The sequence below is a fragment of the Echinops telfairi genome, unplaced genomic scaffold, assembly GCF_000313985.2.
Source record: "Echinops telfairi isolate 266 unplaced genomic scaffold, ASM31398v2 ScPeMD7_29;HRSCAF=101, whole genome shotgun sequence".
Classification (NCBI taxonomy): Eukaryota; Metazoa; Chordata; class Mammalia; order Afrosoricida; family Tenrecidae; genus Echinops; species Echinops telfairi.
In genome coordinates this window covers 8,904,354-8,927,927 of record NW_022103926.1, presented here as the reverse complement: position 1 = coordinate 8,927,927, position 23,574 = coordinate 8,904,354, and the positions used below count along the sequence as shown (strand labels likewise).

Genomic DNA, 23,574 nt, shown 5'->3' with positions numbered 1-23,574 from the left:
AGGAACTGAAAATATAGGGAATCTAGGGTGGATGAGCCCTACAGGACCAGTGGTGTGAGTGGCGATACTGGGAGGGTAGAGGGAGAGTGGGTAGGAAAGAGGGAACCAAGTACAAGGAACTATATGTGACCTCCTCCCTGGGGGACGGACAACCGAAAAGTGGGTGAAGGGAGACGTCGGACAGGGCAAGATATGACAAAATACCCATTTATAAACTATCAAGGGCTCATGAGGGAGGGGGAGCCAGGAAGGAAGGGGAAAAATGAGGACCTAATGTCGGGGGTTTAAGTGGAGAGAAAATGTTTTGAGAATGATGTACAGATGCGCTTTACACAATTGATGTGTGTATGGATTGGGATAACAGTTGTATGAGCCCCTAATAAAATGTTTTAAAAAAGAAAGAAAGTCAAAGGCCATGAAACAGACAGGAAGGAAAGAAAAGATGAGCGTGGGTGTCAAAAGAGACTCTGAAGCTACCTGACTCTTCATCGAAGAGTAGCTATGGCAAATGGAAGAAAGAATGAAGTTAAAGAGCGGAACAGAACATGTCAAAGGGCAGCTCGAGAAGATCAAGCCAAATGTGATCCTGACAAGGGCAAAAACCTAGAGTTAGAATTAGAAAACCAACCGGGAAGAGCACGCTCAGCATCTCTGAAACGGAAAGAACTCAAGGAAAAAGTCACGCCTCGGGTTGCAATCTTGGAAGATGTGATAGGCAAAATATTGAATGATGCGGGAAAAATCAAGATGGAAAGAACATACGGTCATTGTACCAAAATCCAGTTGCCATGCCACCATTTCAGGAGGTGGTGTGTGAGCAAGAACCAATGGTGCTGAAGGAAGAAATCCAAGCTGCGCCGAATGCATTAGCCAAAACCAAGGCTCCGGGAATTGGTGGGATCCCAACGGACATGTTTCAGCAAGCCGATGAAGCGCTGGAAGCACTTACTATGCCAGGACATTTGGAAGACAGCTACGTGACCAGCCGACTGGAAGAGATGCATATTTGTACACGTGCCAAAGAAAGGTGACCCAACGTCTGTGAACATTCCAGTGTCATTGAGATCACATGCTAGTAACATGTTTCAGAATTACCTTCCAACAACCGTTGTACCAGCGCATTGACAGGTAGCTTCCAGAGGGTCTGGCGAGATTCAGAAGAGGGCGTGGAACAAGGGATATGACGTCAGCTGGATCCTGGCTGGAAGATGTTTACTTGTGTGTTGACTTAATGCCAAGGCATTCGACTGTGCGGGTCATAAACTGTGGATAGCTTTGGGAAGAACGGGAATTCCAGAACCCTTCATCGTGCCCATGTGGAACCTGTACCTGGTTCAGGAGGCAGTTGTGCGAACAGAGCAAGGGACTGCTGCATGGTTTAAAACCGGGAAAGGAGTGCAGTGCGTCAGGGTCGTGTCCTCTCACCATACGGACTCAATCTGGATGCCGAGCCAATGATCAGAGAAGCCGGATTATATGAAGAAGAAGACGCATCCGGATTGGAGGAAGGCTTCTTAACCTGTGATGTGCAGGGGACACGCCTTGCTGGCTGACAGTGAGAACGTGGCGCACCTGCTGATGCCGATCAAGGATCGCAGCGGCCTTCCGTGTGGATCACAACTCCTTGTAAACAAGGCCCAAAACCTCACAACTGGGCCAAGGGGTGGTAACCTGAGAATGGAGGAGAAGTTGACCTTGTCAAGGATTCTTGTCTGCTTGTGTCCATGCTCATGGAAGCTGCAGTCAAGCGATCAAACGGCACAGCGCATCCGGGAACTCGGCTGCACGAGGCCTCCTTGCCGTGCTGGCAAGCAAGGGTGTCACTTTGCGGACTAAGTTGTGCCTGGCCCGAACCCTGGTACCTTCGGTCGCCTCCGGGGCAGGTGAAAGCTAAACGTTGGATAAGGAAGACCGAAGAAGAGTCTATGGGGTTTGAACGACGGTGCTAGCCAAGACTATTGAACGTGCCAAAAGGACAGACAGACGAAGTGCGGTCAGAATGCTTCTTGGAGGCAAAGGACGGGCAGGACTTCATCTCACATGCTTTGGACATGTTGTCAGGAGAGACCGGTCTCTGGAGAAAGGACATCGTGCTTAGTAAAACAGCAGGGCCCCCCAAAAGAAGAAGGCCCAGGTGACAAAATGAATTACTGTAAGAGCAATTGTGAGGATGCGGCAGGGCTGAGCTGGGTCTCATTCTCTTGTGCACGGGTAACTGTGAGTCAAAACCAACTTGGTGGCAGGTCATCCCAGCCACTGCCCTGAGGGAGGAAGAGGAGGCTGTCTGCTGCCATCAAAGAGGTACGGTTACAGAAACCCAAAGGCACAGAGATCTAGTCTGCCCTACGGGGTTGCTCTGAGTCTGGTAACACCGTGGGTTCAGTGTGGGGCTGCTCCCCCCAAGGTCGGCAGTTCCAACCCACCAGCTGCTCCTTGAGAGAGAGAGGCTCCTGTCTGCACCCTTGAAGACAGACGGCCTCGGAAGTGCTATTTTGGGTCACTCTGAGTCGGAATGGGTGGCAGTGGGGTTTAGTTGGTTTGGGGTTGCCGTGAGGCGGGATGAAGACCTCGCCTTGGGGGTGATGCATGCAGTGGGGTGCAAAGGCGTCCTCTCTTCCTGCAGCCCCAGGCCCCTGCAGACCCCGGGGGCCGGGGGTGCCAGGTGTGGGCAGAAGCAAAGCAAGGTTCGGGTTGCCCTGTGTGCGGTTTGAGACGTGGCTTCGACGCGGTGCAGGTGGTAGGACCTGTGAGCCCCTCCTGCCTTCAGCTCCCCCTCGGCCACACTGGGAGACCCCTAGCTCTGTCGCCTGGCCCTGGTCTCCCCATGACCTCCTCAACGGTGGACAGGGGTCCCAGAGGCGAGGGGGCCTGGCTGTGTAGCGAGTCTGCATGGACACCCGAGGTAGAAACACCTCTGGTGTGGTGACCCAGCACCTGTCAGAGTGAACCCCTGCCCGCTGCTGCAGCCCCTGGGACCAGACCGGCTGCAGGTGCCTGGTGGCCGTCCATCGAGCGTTTCCCTGGACTGGGTTGCGCGAGCTTATCTCCAGGCCTTTCTTCCTAGTTCATTAGAGTCAGAAGGCTCCGCCGCGGCCTGCTCAGTGTCCCAGCATGGCACAGCGGTAGTGGCTGGGAGTCTAGCCCATTCTCCTGGTGGAAGGCAGCCTCCCACTGCTGGGTTAGGAAACCTGCCGGGCGGGGGGACGGGGGTGGGGAGGGTGGGGGCCTGATACTGACAGCCTTGTCCTGGAGTTCTGCTGCTTGCTCCCAGCTGGTAGGTGGGCAGGAAGCTTAGCTTACCTGGCCGGGCATGAGTCACCCATCCTGTCATTTGGGTGGGAGAGGCATGCTGTGAGAGGGGAGGAGAGGGGAGGCAGGTGGGAGGGAGCCCCACGTGGGAGGGCTCCGCCTCCACACTGGAGGTCCCTGCAGGGCCGCTATGCATCTGACCCAGGGTTCTGGGGAGGTGACCCACCCACCCCTGCTCCAGCCTGTGCTGCCTGCCACCCTCCCCCTGCAGGCCAGCCAGCTGGGCGTGTACCGGGCCTTTGTGGACAACTACAGCATCGCCATGGAGACAGCGGAGAAGTGCTGCCAGGCCAACGCTCAGTTTGCAGAAATCTCCGAGGTAAGTGCCTGGCAGATGCTCCGCGCGCGCGCCCACGCACCCAGGGAATGAGAGAGCATGGATTCCAGGTCAGGGGCTGCCCCAGAAGTGCTCCTCACATGCGAGGGTACATGTGGCAGACACTGCCTGCAGGAGCCGCCCAGCACAGGGCCTGCCAGTGATCGCTCCCTGTCATGTGGAATGGCTGAGACCAGGCTGTGGGCCAAGCGTTGAGCCAGCAAGGTCAGTGGTTCAAACCCACCAGCCTCGCTCTGCTGGAGAAAGACAAGGCTGCCCGCTCCTGTGGAGACTGACCGCCTGGGAGATGCAACGTGGGCTCTCCACCAGGTGGCAATGGGGCGGTGAGGAGGGCAGGTGGCTCGGGGTGCAGCCAGAGGAATGACCCTCCTCCCCTCCCCTCCCTCTACCTGAGCTTGTGGAGCTGCGAGAGGGCAGGTGTGCACAGGCCAGGTCACCTGGGGTGCTATTTCCCTGCAGAGGTCACCTCCCCGCCTCCCCCCCCCCACACACACACACACAACAGAAATAAAGTCAAACCCATTATCTTTCATCTGTGGCACCACCGGGTGGGTGCAGAGCCAACAGCACTTAGGTGGTGGTTAGGTGCCTAGCAGCCCTGTGCCCAGCAGGCGAAGCCCTGTCCACGCTGCGCCATCCTCACAGCGGCCCTGAGGTTGGAGCCCCTTGATGTAGCCACTATGTCCCTCCTTCTGGTCGAAGGTCTTCCTCTCTCTCACTGCCCCTCTCCTTGACCAAGCATGACGTCCTCCTCCAGGGACTGGTCTCTCCTGACCACACGTCCAAAGTACGTGAGACCCGGTCTCACCGCCCTCGCTTGTTCCAAGACGGATTTCTCTGTCCCTTGGGCAGCGCGTGGTGCTCTCAGTATTCCTCACCAGCGTCGTAATCCAAGCCGTCCATTCCTCTCCGGTCTCCTTCCCCCTGTGGCCCGCTTTCACGCGCATGTGCGGAGACGGAACACACTGTGTCCGGGCTGGGGTGCCCCTTAGGCTCTACGGGAACACCCTTGCTTTTCAACACTCGAGCAAGGTCTTGTGGGGCACATGTACCCAGTGCACCGTGTGCATGGTTTCATCTCTTGGCTGCTGCTTCCACGATCATTGAGGGGGGCGCCACGCAGGACGAAATCCTTGACAAGGTCAGTCTTTTCTCTGTGTCATGATGCTACCACTGAGGTCGGTAACTCAAACCCCAAACCCACTGCCATCAAGTTCAAGTTCCAGCACAAAGCAGCCCTGCAAGGCAGACTAGAACCGCCCCCTAGAGCTTCCAAGGCTGTCAGTCTTTACAGGAGCATGCCGCCTCATCTTTCTCGGGAGGAGCGGCTGGTGGGTTTGAACCCCCTGACTGTAGCACTCACAGCATAACACCTAAACTCCCTGAGCTCTGAGGGCTTCTTTGACATCTCTAGCATCCTGGATTCCAGACTGGGTGCACCATCCTAATTGAGGGCCCTGGGGGAAAGGCTGCCCCAAGAGAGAGACAGAAATGAGGGGCCTGTAATGAGTCAGCCACTCGGGCCCAGATAGGACCTCAAGTGCACCCTCCAGACTTTATCATGGGAGGTGGCCATGTCAGCCGGCATCTTGCTTTCCCTGCTGGCACTGGCCTGTCCCCACGGCCACAGCTGCCCCGCCACTGCCAGCCCAACTCCTCCTCAGCACATTCAATTAACAGGCGCCCCGTCCCATCCCAGACAGCTGGGGCGTTGGTGTGGAATTCCAAGCAGCTGTGACCAATTAGAGCCCTAATCCTTTAAGAAGGGCTGCAGGTCAGTCAGGTCAAATTCAAGTCCATCTGGGATGACTTTCTACCCAGGAGGCAGAGGTCCGCGGTTGGGGGTGGGGAGGGATGTGTGGCCCACTGCCTGCCCGCGTTTGAGTGGGAGTCTGGGCTGGTGCTAGGATCTTCTGGAATGTGCTGGAATTCAAGGCCGTGAAGCGGCCTCCGTGAGTGTGTGGTGTTTGTATCGGGTGGCATTTCCACATTTCCAAGGAGGCTGGGAGGAATCGGCAAAGCTTCCAGAAGAGTAAGACCAGGAAGAGTAAGACCAGGAGTCGGGGATGGAGATGGGCTCTGATGTTAGTGTGTGTGTGTGTGTGTGTGTGAGAGAGGTGATAGGTAAGTAGGAGGATTGATTGATAGGTGATGACAGTTAAGTAGATAGGTAGATTTATGGATTGATCGATCGATTGATGGATTTGGGCGACAGTTTACAGAGCGAATCCATTTCCCACTCAGCAGTTCCTGCACCTGGTGTTTGAAGACATTGACCGCAGTCCCCACCTGGTCACAGCGCTCTCCTCCTGGGTCCTCGCTGGGTTTCCCGTTTGGAATCACCCTTCCCTCTTGCCCCTTCCCGCCCTCCCACCCTTCTCTCCAGCACATGCGCACATGCTGCCCTTTGCTGGAATGTTCTGAGCAGTGCACCCTCCCCAGGGTCACTGTCCCCATTACAGACTCGGGTCTGAGAGGTGGATGCAAGTGGAGCTGGGAGGGAAGTTCCGTTCCAGGCCTGAACAGCGTCTAAGTGCCCGAGTCTAGGGAGCCCCACCAGCCTCTCGGCCCAGGGAGCCTGGCCTTGCTTATGCTTCAGTTTTGCTCCACATTGTCCCCTCCTCTCTGCAGGCCTCCTGTTGTGCTCTCCTCCATACTGCTAGCCCCGTCGCCGGGCACCATCTAGTGCTCTGGTCTCCGGGATGTGGAGACTTGAGGCTCCTGTGGGCTTTTTCCCTTACCTCTGTCCTGATATCTGATCTTAGCTCTTCCTTCTTGAGGATTGTGGGATTCTTCCTGCCGCGGTGTGGCAAAGCTGTGCCATCACCTCTGATTAGTCCCACAGGTCCCATTTGCAGACTTGCACCCCTGACATTTGGTGGGAGACACAGAGGAGCCATACCCAGTCGTCCACGTCACTGCAAGTCCATCCAAGCCCAGACACCCCCAGGTGCCTTTCCACAGGCTGGCGTCCCTGTCTTGCATCTGCCCTAGCCAGGTGCCCCAACTCGGTGTCCTAAGACAAGAGAATTGTGGTCCCCCTCAGTTCTGTCTCCCTCAGTGACGGGGGCCAGGCTGCTGGGAGAGGGTCCTGCCTGCCTCCTCCAGGCCCTGGTGCCTGTGGCTTGTGGACGCTTCACAGCCCAGCCCCGTCTTCACGCGGCTCTTCTGTCTGTTCGGGCCTCCCTCTGGTCCTGCCAGCCCCTGGCCCCCGGGTTCATCTTGGCCTCATTGAACCTGAGTCCCTCTGCACTGAGAGGTCATCTGTTCGCATGGGTCATTCACGGGCAGCAGGAGGAGGTGGCAGGCAGTGTCAGAACGTCAACCTGTCCTTTTAGGGGACACTTGGCTCAGCGGAGCTCTGGTGGCGTGGGGGTCACATGTGGGTGGCTAACCCAAGGTCAGCCGTTGGAAACCACCAGCTGCTCCAAGGGAGAAAGACGGAGCTCGCTGTTCCCGGAAGAGTTCCCGTCTCGGAAACCCACCCGGGGCAGTTCCTCTCTGCCCTATCATGTCCTGTGTCCCGTGAGTTAGAGCTGATTCCGTGTCAGTGAGTTTGGTTTGGGGGGGTCAGTGGGAGGAGGAGAAGGCCCCCCACCGTGGCTGCCGGGGTGGGCTCAGGGAGACTTGTGGGTCGGCACAGGACCGGGCATGTTTGGTTCTGTTGTGTGTATGGGTCAGAACCAACTCCGTGACACCCAACAAGAACTAGAGGGCATCATCCAGAGACCGAAGCGGGCGTGGCGATGCTCTTCCGAGAGGCAGCCAATCGAAGTCCCGCGGCCCGGTTGAGCATGACCCCAGTATGCCACCCGGGCCAATTGAACATCAAATTTTCAAAAAGGAAGTGGGGGCAGGGTGCCGGTCTCCAGAGTTGAATGAGTCTGGAGGGGTGAGGGGTCAGACAGCTTGCACATGGGCCTGGGGGTGGGACGTGGGCTGTGCTCTGGCCAGGCGACAGCAGCATCTGCCTATGGGGTCTGCTCGGGGGCACCACCCCCACATCTTTGGGCCCCACCGAGTCAGACTCGTTGGGAGCGCTCTGGGCGGTGGGGAGGAATCGATGTGGCAGAGGCCAGCCCGGGCATCGGAACGGCATGGAGGACAGGCTCTTGGAGGCAGGGGCCACCCTGAGGGGGTCGACCTCACAGCCCGGGCCTCGCGGGATCAAACACAGTGCAGCTCCACTGAGGGCCCTCTCCCCAACCTCACTCTTGGTGCCTCGGACCAAACCTGCATTACCCCTCGGTTACCCCCACCCCACGGTCTGCCCTGGTCCTGGCCAGAGAGGGAGCAGCAGCCAGCATTGGCTCCGTGGGGCAGGCCCTGCCTGGCTTGGAGGGACCTGCTGCTTGCCTCTCCCTGGCAGGCCCAGGAAGGGCCTAGGTGGCGTGGCAGGGTAAGCACTGACTGCTGACCTCGATCGAGGCTGGCTGTTCCAGATGCCCGGCTCCCCGAGGGAGAATGGTGAGGCGCTCTGCCCCTGTAAGATTGGCCGCTTTGGAAACCCACAGTGGCCGTTCCGCCCTGTCCTGCAGGGTCACTGTGAGTCGGAATAGACTGCTCAAACTGCGCTTCAGTTGGGGCAGGGGGTGGGGGCGCGCTAAGGGTTCCTGATCTCCCCACTGTGTCAGGGCCGCTTCTGTGATCCCGACGAGGCGTGGGCTGGCACAGAAACCCACTGCCATCCAGATTGTCCACGCTCACCGTGACTAGCGGACCGAGCAGGCCTTCCCCTGGCGGGTGTCCAAAGCTGTACATCTGCCACGCAAGCAGGGAGCCTCCTCTTTCTCTCGTGGAGCGGCTGCGGAGCTCAAACCACTGACCTTGCCGTTAGCAGCCCACCGGTAACCACTGTGCCCGGGGCTCCTGAGGACAGACGTGCTTTTTCTCTCTGTAGAATCTGAGAGCCAGGAGCAGCAAGGACTCCAAGGACCAGACGACCAAGAACTCTCTGGAAAGTGAGTCCCGGTGCTGGGGGGTCGACGGGGGCAGCGGGGGCAGCAGAACCTGCCTGTGGCCCCTGATGACCAGGGAGAAGAGGCCATGCGGCCAGCTCTCGTGGCCAGGCGTGGGCTTGCTGGGCTGACGGTGGCATCGTGGCCTTCCCAGGAGCCTTGAAGGCGGACAGTGTTCCTGTCCCCGATTTCACATGGTGGCCTGGGAGTCAGTCTTGAAGTGACCCCAGATCGGGGTGGCCAGCTGGGCAGGGTCAGCACCCTTGCACCGGCAGCAGGTAACCTCCCCCACAGAGCAGAAAGCTCTGCTTAGGTGAGCAGAGACGTTCGTGCCAACAGGGACAGTGTGACCAGCTCCGTGTGCGCCCAGGGGACAGGCACAAGCTGGCCTTGGGTTCCACCCCCCACCGTGAGGCGGGCATGGCAACTGTATTTGTCTGGGAAAGGGCACGTGGCACTGTGCCCGTGCTGGGGGAGTGCTCAGGCCTGGCTGGCCGGCCCCCGCCTCACCAGGGAGCAGGCTCCACAGACAACCAGCCCCTGCTCAGGCTCCTGCTGTCAGAATCACATGGCCACTTGTCCACAGCTCAGAACTGGGAGCAGTGAGCAGTGGCTGGCCTGCTCCCTGGGCCACTCACCCTGGACGTAGAGCCAGTCCCTGCCAGGGTTGCCATCCCCGTCATCCCATGTGGGCACCTCTGGGGTCCAAGGCCGCCATTGAGAGAAGGGCCCGCGCTGACTCCTGGCAGCCCCAAAGCTGCGTTTCCGCCATGCCCTGCACGCGGGGGTGGCTGCAAGTCGGGGTGTGCAGCCCCCTCACAGCTGCCATCTCTCCACAGCCCTGCTCTACAAGCCCGTGGACCGGGTGACCCGTAGCACGCTCGTCCTGCACGTAAGTCACAGCCCCTGAGGGTCCAGTGCTGCCCGAGCCCCTGTCACCAAGGGCTACCACTGACACTCCCCTTGGTCTCTGCCCACCACAAACTCGGGCCTTGGAGCTGGCCTAGGGGATATGCACAGTATCCCCAGTGCCCCCTAGTCACCTACAGAGCAGCCACTGGCAGAGAGGAGTGTGCTGGAGGCAGGTGTCCTGGTCTGTGTGGACACAGGCTTTCTAGGTGGACGGGACACGGGGCAGGTGCAGTCAGGGAGGGGAACAGCTAGTACAGTCCTTGCTTCCAATGTAGGGGACTCGGGTTCATGTCCACAGGTATGCAGCCACCTCTGTCGGTCTGTGCGGACTCCGAGGTGGCCATGATGCTGAAGCAGAGCCTCCAGGGTCAGATTAGGAAGAAAGACCTGGCTGTCTCTAGGTTCTGTCCTGTTGTGCCCAGGGTGGCCATGAGCATGGGGAAACCGTAGACCCTCATGGCCCTGGGGGTCTTGGCATGCTGCCAGGGCCTCCTCTCCAGCCCAGGTGCCCTGTCGGCAGCAGTGCTGAGCGCACCCCGGGCAACCTGGGTCCCACCGTGTGTGGCTGTGGGTGCAGGCAGCTCTGGCCCACGCACTTCTCTCTCTGACTTGACTCACTCCTCCCGGGGGCAGGATCTGCTGAAGCACACGCCACCCAGCCACCCCGACCACCCGCTGCTGCAGGATGCCCTCCGGATCTCTCAGAACTTCCTGTCCAGCATCAACGAGGAGATAACGCCCCGCCGACAGTCCATGACCGTCAAGAAGGGCGAGGTGAGTCGTTCGGGGCTCTCTAGAGAAGAGAGCCGGGACCCTCACAGCAAGAGGGGTTTCCATCAAGGAAGTGGCTCAGGCGGTTGTAGAGGCGGGCAGGTTCCAAGTGAGGGTCAGATGGCTCATGTGGCTGCAGTGGTCTGTGAGCCCAGATGTGGCAGGTGAGGCTGTAGGCTTCTGTTGTTCAGATCCTGGAACTCATGGCTGGCGGGGAAGGTGGCAGCCTGCAGATGGCTCTGAGGACACACCGGCACTACAGCAGGCTGCTGGCTCAAGTCCAGGCAACCCGAGGTGGCAGGGAGAAGCCCCCGGGGCCTGCAAACCTGTCCCAGAGGGGCCACTGTCCACTCCACCTGCAGGGGCTGGGGCAACACCTGGACGTGTTGAAGGACTTCAGACAGATGGGGGCATCTCGGGGGTGTCAGGGAGGCCATGCTGGTGACGGGGCCTGGAGGTTTCTGGTTTCCACTCCTCCCTGTGTCCCCTGCCTACCACACCCCCCTAGTAGGAGGAACGGGCTTAGAGCCTGGTGTGGGTGCCCTCTGCTGGTGATTACAGGAAGTGCAGCCCTGCGTGTGGAACAAGGGGTGCTGGGCTGCTGTCCTTATTAAGGTGGGAGGGCGTGGTGTCTGACAACACCCCCCCCCTCCCCGCCCCAGGGCCTCAGTGACCAGGCTGCTCAGACCTGGTCACCTCTGTGCAGCCCCCCATGCTTGTTAAACTGAGGGGTGCCAGTGGGTTCCTCTCCCCCTAGGGCCGGGGAGGGGGGTTCTCCAGGAGGCTGGCTCCCTGACCCCCGCCCCTGTCCTGTGCCTGCAGCACCGGCAGCTGCTGAAGGACAGCTTCATGGTGGAGCTGGTGGAGGGGGCACGCAAGCTGCGCCACGTCTTCCTGTTCACTGACCTGCTGCTCTGTGCCAAGCTCAAGAAACAGGGTGGAGGGTGAGTGTGTGTGGACTCTGGGGGTTCAAGGACACCCAGTTCACTTTGTACATGGAGATAAGGAACAGTGTGAGTCCCGCCCCCGGGCCAGGTCAATAATCTGTGTCATCAGACTCCTCATAGCCCTCTGGGGCGCCATCTCTGACCCCAGCCCCCACTCAAACCCCCAGCCCCACTCCCCCTCCTCCCCACCCTGGCAGCTGGGTCTCAGCCTTCAGGTTCTAGGGACAACGTCCATCCCGCTTCCTGAACAGGCAGGTGCCACCTGTGGGCTGGGGAGGTCCAAGGGCCATCCAACCTGCAGATTCGGGGCTGGTTTCCCACCGCCTCTTCAGGAAGCCAGCCACACGCTTTGGGTTCATGCCACACACCCCTCTGACCTGCTGGGCCCGGCCATCGGCTGGAAGACTCGGGGAGCTCACAGAGAGCATGACATCATAGCCACAGCTCGAACCTGGAGCAAGCGTGTCACTTTGAGGACCCAGGTGCTCCTGATCCCAGCCGGGGCGTCTTCAGCCGCCGCGTGGTCCTGTGAAAGCTGGACCATGAATACGAGCTTGGGGAAGCGCTGCAGCATCCGAGTCAGGGCGCTGATGGAGACTCGGGACAGCCCCGCGGACTGCTGGGAACAAACGAGCCCATCGTAGAAGCAGCGCAGCCAGAGTGCGCCTTAGAGGCCAGGTTGGCAACACTTGTCCCACGTTTCGTCCCACGTACTCTGGGCACTGTCAGGAGACACCCGTCCCTGGGGACGGACATCCTACTTGGTCAAGTGGAGGCGTAGCGACAGAGGAAGGCCCTTGAGGAGATGTCATGGCTCACACCTAACAACCGTGGTGCCGATGGGGCAGGACCCGCCATGTTTCCTTCTACTTGTGGTGTTTGGGGTGCTGGGAGCTGGCACTGACTCCGTGGCACCCACAGCAGCAGTGAGGTGCAGGAGGGCTCCACGCAGTCCTGGGTTTGACGGCCAGGTAAGCGAGGCATCAAGGGAGCCCGGTGGCACAGTGCTTCTGTGTCGGGCTCCTAACTGTAAGGTCAACAGCCCGAAACCACCAGCCTCTTCTTGGGAGAAAACTTTCTGCGACCACTAAGAAGTACAGCCCTGGAAACCCACAGGAGTCAGCGTCGACTCCAGTCGAGGGCAGGGAGTTTGAGTCTGGAAGCCGGGCATGAAGTCCCTGGGCTGGCGGTGTGAGTGCTTTGCTTCCGCTGCTAGGCTGAAGGTTGGCGTTTCAGACCCACCCGGCTATACCGCAGAAGAAAGGCCCGGCCGGTCTAGTTCCCATGGCGATGGTGCCTGGAATGCCCCCGAACAATCCTCCATCCCCCACGGAAGCACCATGGCTACAGTCCCCTCGGCCGCTGGGTGGGTGGGGGTGGTCTTGCTTTTGAACTGTGCACCGTGGCGGGCTGTGGGAGCAGAGCGGTGGGCACAGAAAGGTGGCTGGCGTGACCCCCACCCCCTCCCAGCAGCAAAACCCAGCACTATGACTGCAAGTGGTACATCCCCCTGACGGACCTGAGCTTCCAGACCGTGGATGAGTCAGAGGCGGCGCCCAGCATCCCCCGGGTCCCTGACGAGGAGCTGGACACCATCAAGATCAAGATCTCGCAGATCAGGAGCGACATCCAGCGAGAGAAGGTACAGGCGTGCCGGGCCCGGTGCCGGCAGCCCCGCTGGGGCCGCAGAGACACCATAGGAGTAAGGGACCAGAGGGTCGGGCACAGCCCCTGACGACGACCCTGATGGATAGGCCACCCGCCCGTGAGGGCTGCCCCCTCAGTGATCTCGGCAGAGATGGTAAAGGGACTGCCAACCTGGAGGTCAGTGATTTGATCCCAGCTGCGGCTCCCTGGGAGAGAGAGGAGGCCAGCTGCTCCCCCGAAGGTTCACGCCCTTGACCTGACAGGCTGCTCTCCTCCACGGCCCTGATGAGTCGAATCGACTCGACGGTGGTGGGTTTGGGTCAAGCATTGAGCTGCTGTCCCGAAGGTCAGCAGTTCCACCTGCCAGCCCCTGCGTGGTCGGCAGATGCGGCGGTCTGACTCCACGTGGACCCACAGCCCCCAAACCCTCGGACAGTTGTGCTCAGTCCAACGGGCGCACGGAGTCGGGATCTGTCTGAGGACAGTGAGTTTATCGCAGGTCGGCGATACCCCCTTAAAGCTGTTTGAGGCGCTCTAGTGGCACACTGGGTTAAGTGCTAGGGTGGGCTGCTAACCAGAAGTTCAGAGGGTTCAAACCCACCAGCCGCTCCTCTGGACAAAGCTGAGGCTGCCTGCCCCCATAAAGACCAATAGCCTGGAAAACCCTAAGGAGCAGTTCTGCAGCGACGGTAGGTGTAGAAACAGTCGGGGTGAGCCCTGGGTCCAAAGATACCAACCAGGGAGCACAGGCCAGGTGGGCCTTGCCTGGGGGCACCTCCCAACCCAGCCCCTGCCCAGAATGTTAGACAGAGTGGGGCGTCTGTATAACCAGACTCACTCTCTCGCCGCCATCAAACTAATGCCTATCACGGCGACCCTGTAGGACAGGGTAGAACTGCCCCTGTGAGTTTCGGAGACTGTAACTCTTTGCGGGAGTAGAGAGCCCTGTCTTTCTCCCTCAGAGCAGTGTTGGTTTTGAACTGCTGACCCTGTGGTTAGCAGCCCAATGTGTAACCACTAGCCCACCACGGCTCCTTCTAACTGGACCAGGGACCCCAGGCGCAGAGTGAACTTGGGCTTGTTCACGCCTCCGTCTGAAACCACCCTGAACCATTAGGCCTACTGTGCACGCTGTGCCTCAGGTCGCGGGCATGGTGGGCGGCCAGCTTCCTGCCACTGCCGAGCTCATCTGTATCAGGCCCTTTGGTCCTGGTGTTGGAGACAAGCCCACTTGGTGGCCAACCACACGGTCCTCTTCCCAGCATGCAGCGGGGGAGCCTGCTGTCCAGGTGCCAGGGATGATCCAGCTCAGGCTGGGCATCCCTTAGGGAGGCTGTCAGGCAGCTCCAGGCCCCAGCGGTCCCCTAGTGTGGTCAGAATAATGGAACCCGGGCTAGGCGAGCAGTGTGTGCCCACCCAGAGGGTCCTCTGAAGAGAGGCCTGGTAGAAGCGGCCATGGGCACCTGGAAGACTTGACAGCCGGGGTTGCGATTTGTGGCTGCACCGCACGCCCTGCAGGCTGGGCATCTGCGGGAGGAGAGGCGAGTGGCAACAGGCTCCCTGCCCCCACCCCCAAGGGGAGCCTAACCTCCCGTCCCCACCAACCCCCCCTCCCTGCAGCGAGCCAACAAGGGCAGCAAAGCCATGGAGAGGCTGAGGAAGAAGCTGTCTGAGCAGGAGTCGCTGCTGTTGCTCATGTCACCCAACATGGCCTTCAGGGTGCACAGTCGGCACGGCAAGGTGAGCACCATGCAGCATGTGCTTGCGTGTCTGTGGGTGTGTCTGGTGTCTGTGTGTGACACGTATGTGTGTCTGTGTGGCATGTGTATGTACAGGAGTCTGTGTGTGTTTAGGTGTCTGTGTGGGTACGAGTGTGTGTGTGTGTGTTCCCTGTGTGTATGTGTGTGTGTGTGGTGGGGCCGCTTGTCCCCTCCCCTGGGGTGGGTGATGAACCCCCCCTGTGCCCCCACCTACAGAGCTACACCTTCCTCATCTCGTCCGACTATGAGCGTGCCGAGTGGAGGGAGAACATCCGGGAACAGCAGAAGAAATGTGAGTGCTGGCCGGACCTCGACTGGCCTGCATTTGGTGTCCGGTGGGACCCCTCACTCCCGCAGGATCTAGCATGGAGACTGCCCTCAGACGGGTGGGGGGGGGGAGGCTGCTGTCATCCTAGACCCCATGGGCCACTCTCGGTCTTCCAAGACCCCTCTGTTCTGGGGCTCCAGGACACAGCACACTCCCCTCCCTGTGCTGCACAGCCCCCTCGCTCCCCCTACCCCTGTCCACTCAGCTGAGCTCCCTTCTCTGTCCTTGGCCCACTCAGCATCTCCTCACTGATTCTGTAGAGATGCGCCAGGATGAGGGGGCAGACCCCGACCCCTGTCTATAGACAGATCTGAGGGTGGTACAGAGGTCCCTGGGTCCACATCTGTGCAATGATAGAGAACAGGTGGACCTGCCTCCCTGTTGCCCTCCAAGGGTGGCCTGTCTGAGCCCTCTGCCCTGTGAAGCCGCATGCATCCGTGGTTTGCAGGCCACTGTGCACAGTGCACGGACACTAGGCCGGCCACTGCCCCTGGCCTGGGCTCCCTCGGGACACGGGCAGTCAGTATTGCTCAGACGCAGGGCCTGCTCCCTGCAGTATGGCGGCCGGAGCCCCAGCCCTGCCTGCCATCTGTCTACCCAGGTTCTGTCACAGCGAGGGCTCCCAGGGCCCTGGCCAAGCCCTTGCCTTTTTCGATAGAGGTGCAGTGGTTCATGTGTGGGGCTGCTCACTGCTAGGTCAACAGTTCAAACCCCACCGTCGCTCCAGAGGAGGAAGATGAGGCAGTCAGCTCCCCCCGTAATGATCCAATCCCCAAAACCCAAAGGAGCAGCTCCATTCTGTCCTTGAGGCTTGTTGGGCATTGGAATCAGCCCAGAGGCAATGGGTTTGGTTTGGGTTTTGACTCCCTGATGGAATAGGAGGCCCACGTGGGCAGGGCATGCCCAGAGCTGCCTCTCCTACAAAACCTCCGAGGCCAGCAGGGCCGCGGGAAGGCCTGCTATGCCTGGCCAGGCCTTGCACTGCAGGGACCTGGAGCTCAAGGGTGGGGAGGGTTCCGGACTGTGTGTCTCTGTGTCCACCCTCAGGCTTCAAAAGCTTCTCGCTGACCTCGGTGGAGCTGCAGATGCTGACCAACTCCTGCGTCAAGCTGCAGACTGTCCACAACATTCCACTGACCATCAACAAGGAAGGTGGGTGGTCTCCCTGCGGGCAGGTGGGGACCTCTCAGGACTGGGGGTGCATGCTGCCCACTCACCTCACCAGGCCAGCGACAGAGAGCTTTTGCCGAGAGCCAGCACTGGACGTGAGGTCAGGCACAGGCTCTGGTCACTACGATCCCAGTCCTGAGACTTGCAAGCCTACTCAGCCCCTCAGACTGCTGCCCCTGCTCCTGCCTCAGCTGGCCCCCAGCCCCCTGTCCAAGAGACTTGTCCAGCTCCACGGCTTCACACAGGCCGAAGGTCACTGTCATTCACAGGCATCTACTCCCAGACACACACATACACACGTATATTCAGTATGTGCAGGTATATACTTGAACACATATGCACACACACACCAAGCTCACACACGGGTATGTGCTTATATACACATACATACTCAGTATACACAGGTATACCTTGTATACACATCCTCCCAGCACACACATGTGTGCACAGGTGTATGCTTATGAATACATATACACACACTCCAGCACACACAGGTATAGGCTGGTACATGGATTTGCTCACGCACACCCTGGTCTACATGGTGCACACACACACTTACATACCGTCCGTGCCCCACTGTCACGCCTGCCCCTCTCCTGCCTTTAGGGGCTCATTGCACTTCATCTTGACCACCCATTTGTCTGTGAGTATCCCCGGCTGGATCTTCCACCACCCCCAACAGACTCTGCTGGCTCCGTTTGGATCCACGGACTTGCCTTGCCCGGCGCTGGACCCTTTGCTGGACTTGGGAGCAAAGCCAGTGGTTCCCCCGCCATCCTCACCTCTCTGATTTCTCACAGATGATGAGTCGCCGGGGCTCTATGGCTTCCTGAATGTCATCGTTCACTCGGCCACTGGATTTAAGCAGAGCTCCAGTAAGCAGCTGGTGGCCAGGGGTGGGGGGAAACGAGGGGTCCTGTGAACCAGACACACTGGTGCTCGGATTCCCGAGGGAGCCTTGGACCCCCACTGGCTGTGGGATAGTCTTTCCAGAGTGGACACTGTCCGTTCCAACGCCGGGTTTGGTCCCTGCAAGCTGGGCCGGCTGCCCCCTGCAGGTGGGCCTCATAATCGCAGGGCAGCTGGTAGAGAAATGAAACTGGCTGCCAGCTCAGAGGCAGGGCAGACCCGCGGCTGTCGGAGAGAGCAAGGCTCTGCAGGGCTCCCGTGCTGCTCGGGTTGGGGCTGCCACGTGCCACCGGGTCCTTCCGACTCAGAGCAGCCCCGTAGGACAGAGCAGAGCTGACCCCCAATCCGGGGTTTCCGAGGTGGTCGGTCGGTCTTCACAGGAGCAGACAGCCTCGTCTTTCTCTCTCAGAGTGAGGGGTGGATTGGAACCTAGGACCTTTGGGTTAACAGCCCAGTGCTTAACCGCTGGGTGTCTGCTCAGTTCCAGGCCTCCTGTCCCAAGGCCAAGGCAGCCTGGCCGTGGGACCCTTCTGTTATTGCTGGTCCCCCTTTGTGCCCAGTGTCCCCCGCAAGCCTGGCCGCATAGCCTGCTCCCAGACGTGTGCAGGCTCTTTTGCTGGTTGTTCCCCTCCTAGAGTTCGAAGTAGCCCCTGCCTCGTCCCTCAAGCAGACTCGAACACGGGGCATCCTCTCACCCGCCCCTCTTGCCCGCCCGCCGCCCACAGGTCTGTACTGCACGCTGGAGGTGGACTCCTTCGGCTACTTCGTGAACAAAGCCAAGACCCGAGTCTACAGGGACACGGCTGAGCCAAACTGGAACGAGGTGAGGGCACACTGGCCGCAAGGGGACATTGCTGTGGGAGCCGGGGCCCCGTCCACGGGACCTGTACCACAGTGATGACTCTTCCCCACAAACAAGCCACCGCATCTACAAGCCTACGCGTCCCATGTGCCTCCTTGGTTTTCTGTGGGGCCTCCCTGAGACGTGAAGGGAGCATGCTGTGGCCCTCTCTGTGCCTGGAGGCTTGCCCGCTGGGAGCTGGGTGTGGGGAGGATGACAGGGCTGGCCGCTACCCAGCCCCAGGCCCTTGGTGTGTGGGGGGGAGGGATGACAGGTGTGATCCCCTGCCCACCAGGTGTGTGGAGTATGACAGGTGGCCTTGCTATGCACCCACATTCCCCAGGGTGGGCCTAAGTGTCCCTGGCCAGTCTCCCTCCGACCCTCTCCCACCTCAGTTCGGGTGGAGCTGAAGGTCCGCTTGCAGGGGCCGCCCTCTGAGGAGCTGATGTTTGGGGGCTGGGGAGGGCCTCCCGGGGCAGCAGGGCGGGTTCCCTGCCTGACCCGGGCCCGTCCTGTCCTGTCCGTCGTCGGGGCCGCAGGAGTTTGAGATCGATCTCGAGGGCTCGCAGACCCTGCGCATCCTGTGCTACGAGAAGTGCTACCACCGGGCCAAGCTGGCTAAGGAAGATGGCGAGAGCACGGACCGGATTATGGGGAAGGGCCAGGTCCAGGTGAGACGCTCCCACCTGTGCTCTGTCCCCCTCTGACACGCTAAGACACACAGCCGAGTTTCAGAGGGGCCTAGGCTTCACAAGCCCTCTCCTGTCACAGATCCTCCTCCTGCAGGTCCCCAGCCGGTGCCTCCGTTTCCCCCAGACCCTGGGAGACATGGTAGTGCCTGATAGGACTAGTTATTCCTCCCCACTTCCTGTCCCGGAGGCCACCCACTTGTGCCCCCAGGTCCCAGAAACTGGGCGGCACAGCTGTTTCCCAGGGTGGGTGCCAAATGCTCTATCCTCAGAGGGCTGAGCGCCCATGAGGGAGAGGGCCCCACATCCATAGGGACCCTTCCGGCCCACCGGCCCAGCAGAGCCAGCACTCCCACCCGCTCCCTGCTCGGCCCCCACAATTTTCGCTCTGCAGGACCACGCAGCCCTGACCACTCCCTTCCAGGGGGGATAGACACATAAACCCTATGGGGCGCACGCAGTTCTACTCTGGAACTGTGGCCTACCAGGACACCCAGCTGACCCAACGGCAGTGGTTTGGGGGGCCAACTTGGAGCAGTGGGAACTGGGGTTACTCACCCCAACCAAGGGGCTTTTCCCAGGCCCACTTGGGAGGAGGGGTCCATCCCCCACCAGAGGGGAGACCTCAGGGAGAACAGGGCTGGCCTGGGAGGGCAGAGAGTGAGGTTCCTTCTGGAATGATCCACTGGCCAACCAGCTGCGTGGACGGGGGTGGTGGGGAGCTTCATTCAGCCTTGCAGGCACACTATGCCAAGGAGCAGGAATGGGTGGGCTGGGCCACTGAGGTCACGGGCCACCGGACAGCCTCATGCCCTCGTCCAGGGTGAGACCAGCCCAGCCTGGGTGGAGGGGCTGTGCAGTGGACATGCCCCCAGGGGCTGGGCCTGCAGTCCGAGGACTCAGCACGGGGTTCAGGTCTCATGAGGTCATCCTGTGGGGTACAGCGGGTCCAGGGTCTCTGCTGTGACCAGCCCAATGGGGGGAAAGACCTCCGAGACAGGGCCAGCCCATCGAGGGTGTCCTAGCAGGGCTGGCTGGGCCCAAGTCACACACTGACCGTGGCCCCGCCATGGCCCCGCCTCAGAGTGGGTGGTGTGTCCCCCACGCATGTCTCTCAGGGGCGGCTCACTGAGCGCTCGTTCACAGGCCCTGACTTTCCTTGCATTTCTTCTCTCTGTGACTCAGGTGAGCGGTCAGGGCGCTGTCGGTCAGTCTCCCGCCCAGCAGCTCAGACTCTCCGTGCCCACGTCCTCCCTACTCCCTGTTTCCATTCCTCCTCTTTCCTGGCCCTTGTGAACTTTGACCTTGGGCCAGGACTGCCCTTCCAATGGACGGCAGACGGTTGATTTTTCTCAGGGGTGCCCCCCTTCCTGATGTCATCTCCTTACAGGTCTGTCTGTCTGTCTGGAGGAAAATTGAACCATTGGGTGAGCTCAGGTGCAGGCCTGAAGGGTGGCCGAAGCCATCATCTCAGGACCCAGGCCTATCTTTTTACAGGGGCCCCAGTGGCCTAGTGGCTTCGTGTTGGTCTGTTCACCGCAAGGTCAGCAGTTCGAAACCACCAGCCCCTCTGGGGAGAAAGACGAGGCTTTCTCCCGGATGGAGTGACCGTCTCAGAAACCCACGGGGACAGTTAGTTCTGCCCTGCTGCTGTGCATTGACATCGCCGTGATGGCAGTGAGCTGCGTGGCCTTGAGCCTCCAGCCTTTGGCTGAGCGGCCGAGCTGGGTCACCACCTGCCCCTGCACCCTGCCGTTCCCACCCACAGCCTCGCCACTGCAGGCCCCGGCAGTGACCAAAAAAACGGTGTGGGCACATGCTCACGGTGCCCACATGTACAACAGAGCTATTCACAGCCAGGGTCCTGTCTGCCCCCCACCTGGGGGTCCCGGGGAGGGGGAACCCACGCCGCTGTTGTGGCCATCGAGTTGACCCTCATCTCATGTCCATTGGCCCGGCCATGCTGCCGGGGGTCTCACCCCTCTCTGTCGGCGCGTCTTCCCCAGTGACACTGAACTCAGGGCAGAGAAGTCTTCTTGAGACTCAGTTCGCGCTGCTGGCGTGGTCCCGCTGGCCCGTGGGCGTTTCGTGTGTGTTTGTCCATATGGCCCAGGGTAGTGTTCAGATGCATCATATCTGCTTTAGTCTCCCTTCACCGTCCAGTGCGTAGGGGGACCTCGCACGTAAAAGGCCCCGGCTTGGGCCTGGGCACCTGGCTCGTCACAATTATGCAGGTGACATTGGACATGACACACCAGGCAAGCAAGTGGTTGGGGAAGCACCACGGGGGGCTAACGTCAGAGGGGCTGCAGATACGCCCCCATCTCCCTCGGCTAGACTCCCGCCACCCAGCAGCTCTGAGCCAGCCAGGAGCCCCTCCTGGGCGAGTCCCATGTGTGCATCCCTGGAAGTTGCACTGTGATTGAATCCCCGCCAGTGTCGTTGGAGTGGACGGCTCCTTTATGCTGCAGTCCCACGTGGGACCCTGCATGAGGCAGTGGGAGGTAGGCAGTGGACACCATTGGCTCCCAGCAGGAAGAGACAGGGGCGCCATGCAAGCCCGGCCCTCGGGGGCAGGTGGGGGGCTTCCTTTCCCAGCCCGGCTGCCGTCCACACAGCACGAGAGCCCAGGACTCCCAGCAGAGCCTCCTAGCTTCCAGGTAGAGGTGCTGAGACAAGTCCTAGGACTGAGCACTTCCCCTGGGGACCCCCGGCATCCCGGGGCATCTGCTGACCGGCCCCCTTGTTGCAGCTGGAGCCCCAGGCGCTGCAGGAGAAAGACTGGCAGAGAACCGTGATCGTCATGAATGGGGTATGTAGTCGCCCCTGGGGGGCTGGGGGTGCGGCTGAACCCGGGCTGGTGAGCCCTGACACGGGTCCTGAGATCTGCCTATAGAGACCAACCCCCCAAGGATGCCTGGTCCCCCCCAGAAAGTTAGGCCTTTATAAAAGCAGCAAGAGACACAAGGAAATTCGACTAACAGGATTCACGAGGGGGACACGCCAGTGAGACAGAGAGAGTTACTTGAGGGGACCAGCTCAGGTGACGCATGCGGGGCCAGCAAGGCCCCCCATCTGTCGACCAGGTGACAGGAAGGAGGGGTGGGAAGTGAGGACATGAGACCTCACTCAACGCCCTGCTGTAAGGTGACTGCATTGCCGTAGAGGGCGTTTTGTAAGGTGACTACAATGTATCCACATTACGTGACATTGTATCAGATTAGGGACATGGATTACATTGCATCGTATCCTATGACATTATGGAAGGTGATGACATCACATCGCACCAGCTGACACTGGGGAATGTGATTACGTTATACAGCAAACCACTGCCAACCACAGCCCAGCCAAGCTGGCGTCTGAAAGTAACCCTCACCACGGGTTTTTGTTGTGATAATCTCCGTACTTTAGCTTTCATATTTGTTTTTTTATTAAGGGAGAAAGGTGGGGTTGTGGGGGTGTGCCACAGAAGCCAGGTCTCACACCACCCCAGGCAGGCTGGTGCTCACTGTGCTGGCCCACCCGCCACCCCCTCTGCCCCGGGGCACCAGGCTCCAGGCCAGCGGGCGAGTGTGCGAGCCCTGCCCCTTCTCTCCCGGCAGATTGAAGTGAAACTCTCCATGAAGTTCACCAGCCGGGAGTTCAGCTTGAAGAGGATGCCATCTCGCAAGCAGACAGGTGTCTTTGGGGTCAAGATCGCAGTAGTCACCAAGTGAGTGGTGGGCAGGGATGGGCCCACCCCTCTGGCCTTGCTTCCTGAGGGCACCCGCCCAGGGGCCCAATTCTGTGGTTGCCATGGGGGGCTGGGTGGGGGTCTGACAGGACACCCCTTCCCTGCTCAATAGTAGCCCTGCCTCAGCCGGCTGGGGGTGAGACAGCACGTCCATTCTGCCCTCCGAGCCTGCAGGGACCCCGACATCAGCCCCTACCCCGACATCAGCCCCATGCCCCTTTGTTCTACATCAGAGACACCGGTTTCAGGATGCAAAAGAGACCCCAATCTGAAATATAATTTAAAGAGAACAGTTATTAAGTCCCACAGGGCCCAAGAGAACACGGAAACAAACTCCCTCCTGGGTGAGAGGGGCCGTCAGCACAAGGTCCGAATGGAACCCCAGAATTCAGTCAGGCCACCAGTTCCATAAGGCTCGGCACAAAGGGAACGTCACAGAAACATGCTTCGTGGCAGTTCGGCCCGTCTCCGTTATAGGTGGGACTATAGGGGCAGGAACCCAGGCCATGATTGGACACCTATATTGCCAGAGAGAAGACCTCACAAGATTGGTCCAGGGCTTTCTGACCAAGGCAGTTAGGACGAGACTGATAGGGCTTGACTCATGAGTATGTGGCCCCCGATCGGTGACCTCCTTCAAGAACACACCTAGGCAAGCCCCTAAGAGAGAGTCTGCCCCTACCTGGGCTGACTAGAGACGAGTGGAGACGATCTACCTTCTAGTACATTCTGCCCGAGGGCAAGATTACCATATAGCCTTGGTCAATGCTCACAGGGAGCTCCAAGGAGCTTGATCTATGTGGGGAGCTTGCAGGTGGATGTTGAGCTGTCAAAATAACCATCCAAGGCCCTTTGTAAACCGGGGTGTTCAGAATTTAAGCCCCTGGGAGGCTCTGGCCACAAACAGCGAGAACTTGGTCAGCTGCTCCCTCGAATGTGACCAAACTAAAGGGCAGCTGAGGAAGCCTATCTGTGTTCCCATGAAAGCTGAGGGATCCTGCACACCCCGTGCTGGGCTGCTCGCAGCAAGGTCAGCAGAGTAAGCCCAGCGCAGGAGAAAGGCGGGGCTGTCCGCTCCATAAAGCCCGGGAGAAGGGCTGTTTTGTAAGGTTGCTGAGAGTTGGAATCAACCCCACGGCAGTGAGTTTGGGGGGAACAGGGAGCTGGACTCGCTGGCAGTGCAGGCAGTTAACACGCTTGGCTGCTAACAGAAAGGACAGAGGCCCCAGTCTTCCCAGACCTGCTTGGAAGAAAGGTGCTGAC

General features: G+C 59.9%; 1 protein-coding gene across 1 annotated transcript in view; it reads left to right on the top strand.

The window, feature by feature from the left end:
- BCR (BCR activator of RhoGEF and GTPase) overlaps positions 1-23,574 on the top strand; it is a gene marked incomplete at its 5' end in the record, with an annotated part of 71,884 nt that overhangs the window by 44,903 nt on the left and 3,407 nt on the right. The window contains 14 exons of the mRNA XM_013008233.3: positions 3,521-3,628; positions 8,547-8,607; positions 9,444-9,496; positions 10,150-10,290; positions 11,110-11,231; positions 12,708-12,876; positions 14,502-14,621; positions 14,858-14,933; positions 16,017-16,121; positions 16,940-17,014; positions 17,774-17,871; positions 18,429-18,560; positions 21,331-21,390; positions 22,181-22,290. Coding sequence (XP_012863687.3) covers positions 3,521-3,628; positions 8,547-8,607; positions 9,444-9,496; positions 10,150-10,290; positions 11,110-11,231; positions 12,708-12,876; positions 14,502-14,621; positions 14,858-14,933; positions 16,017-16,121; positions 16,940-17,014; positions 17,774-17,871; positions 18,429-18,560; positions 21,331-21,390; positions 22,181-22,290 — 1,430 coding nt within the window. The remainder of the gene's footprint in view (positions 1-3,520; positions 3,629-8,546; positions 8,608-9,443; positions 9,497-10,149; positions 10,291-11,109; positions 11,232-12,707; positions 12,877-14,501; positions 14,622-14,857; positions 14,934-16,016; positions 16,122-16,939; positions 17,015-17,773; positions 17,872-18,428; positions 18,561-21,330; positions 21,391-22,180; positions 22,291-23,574) is intronic.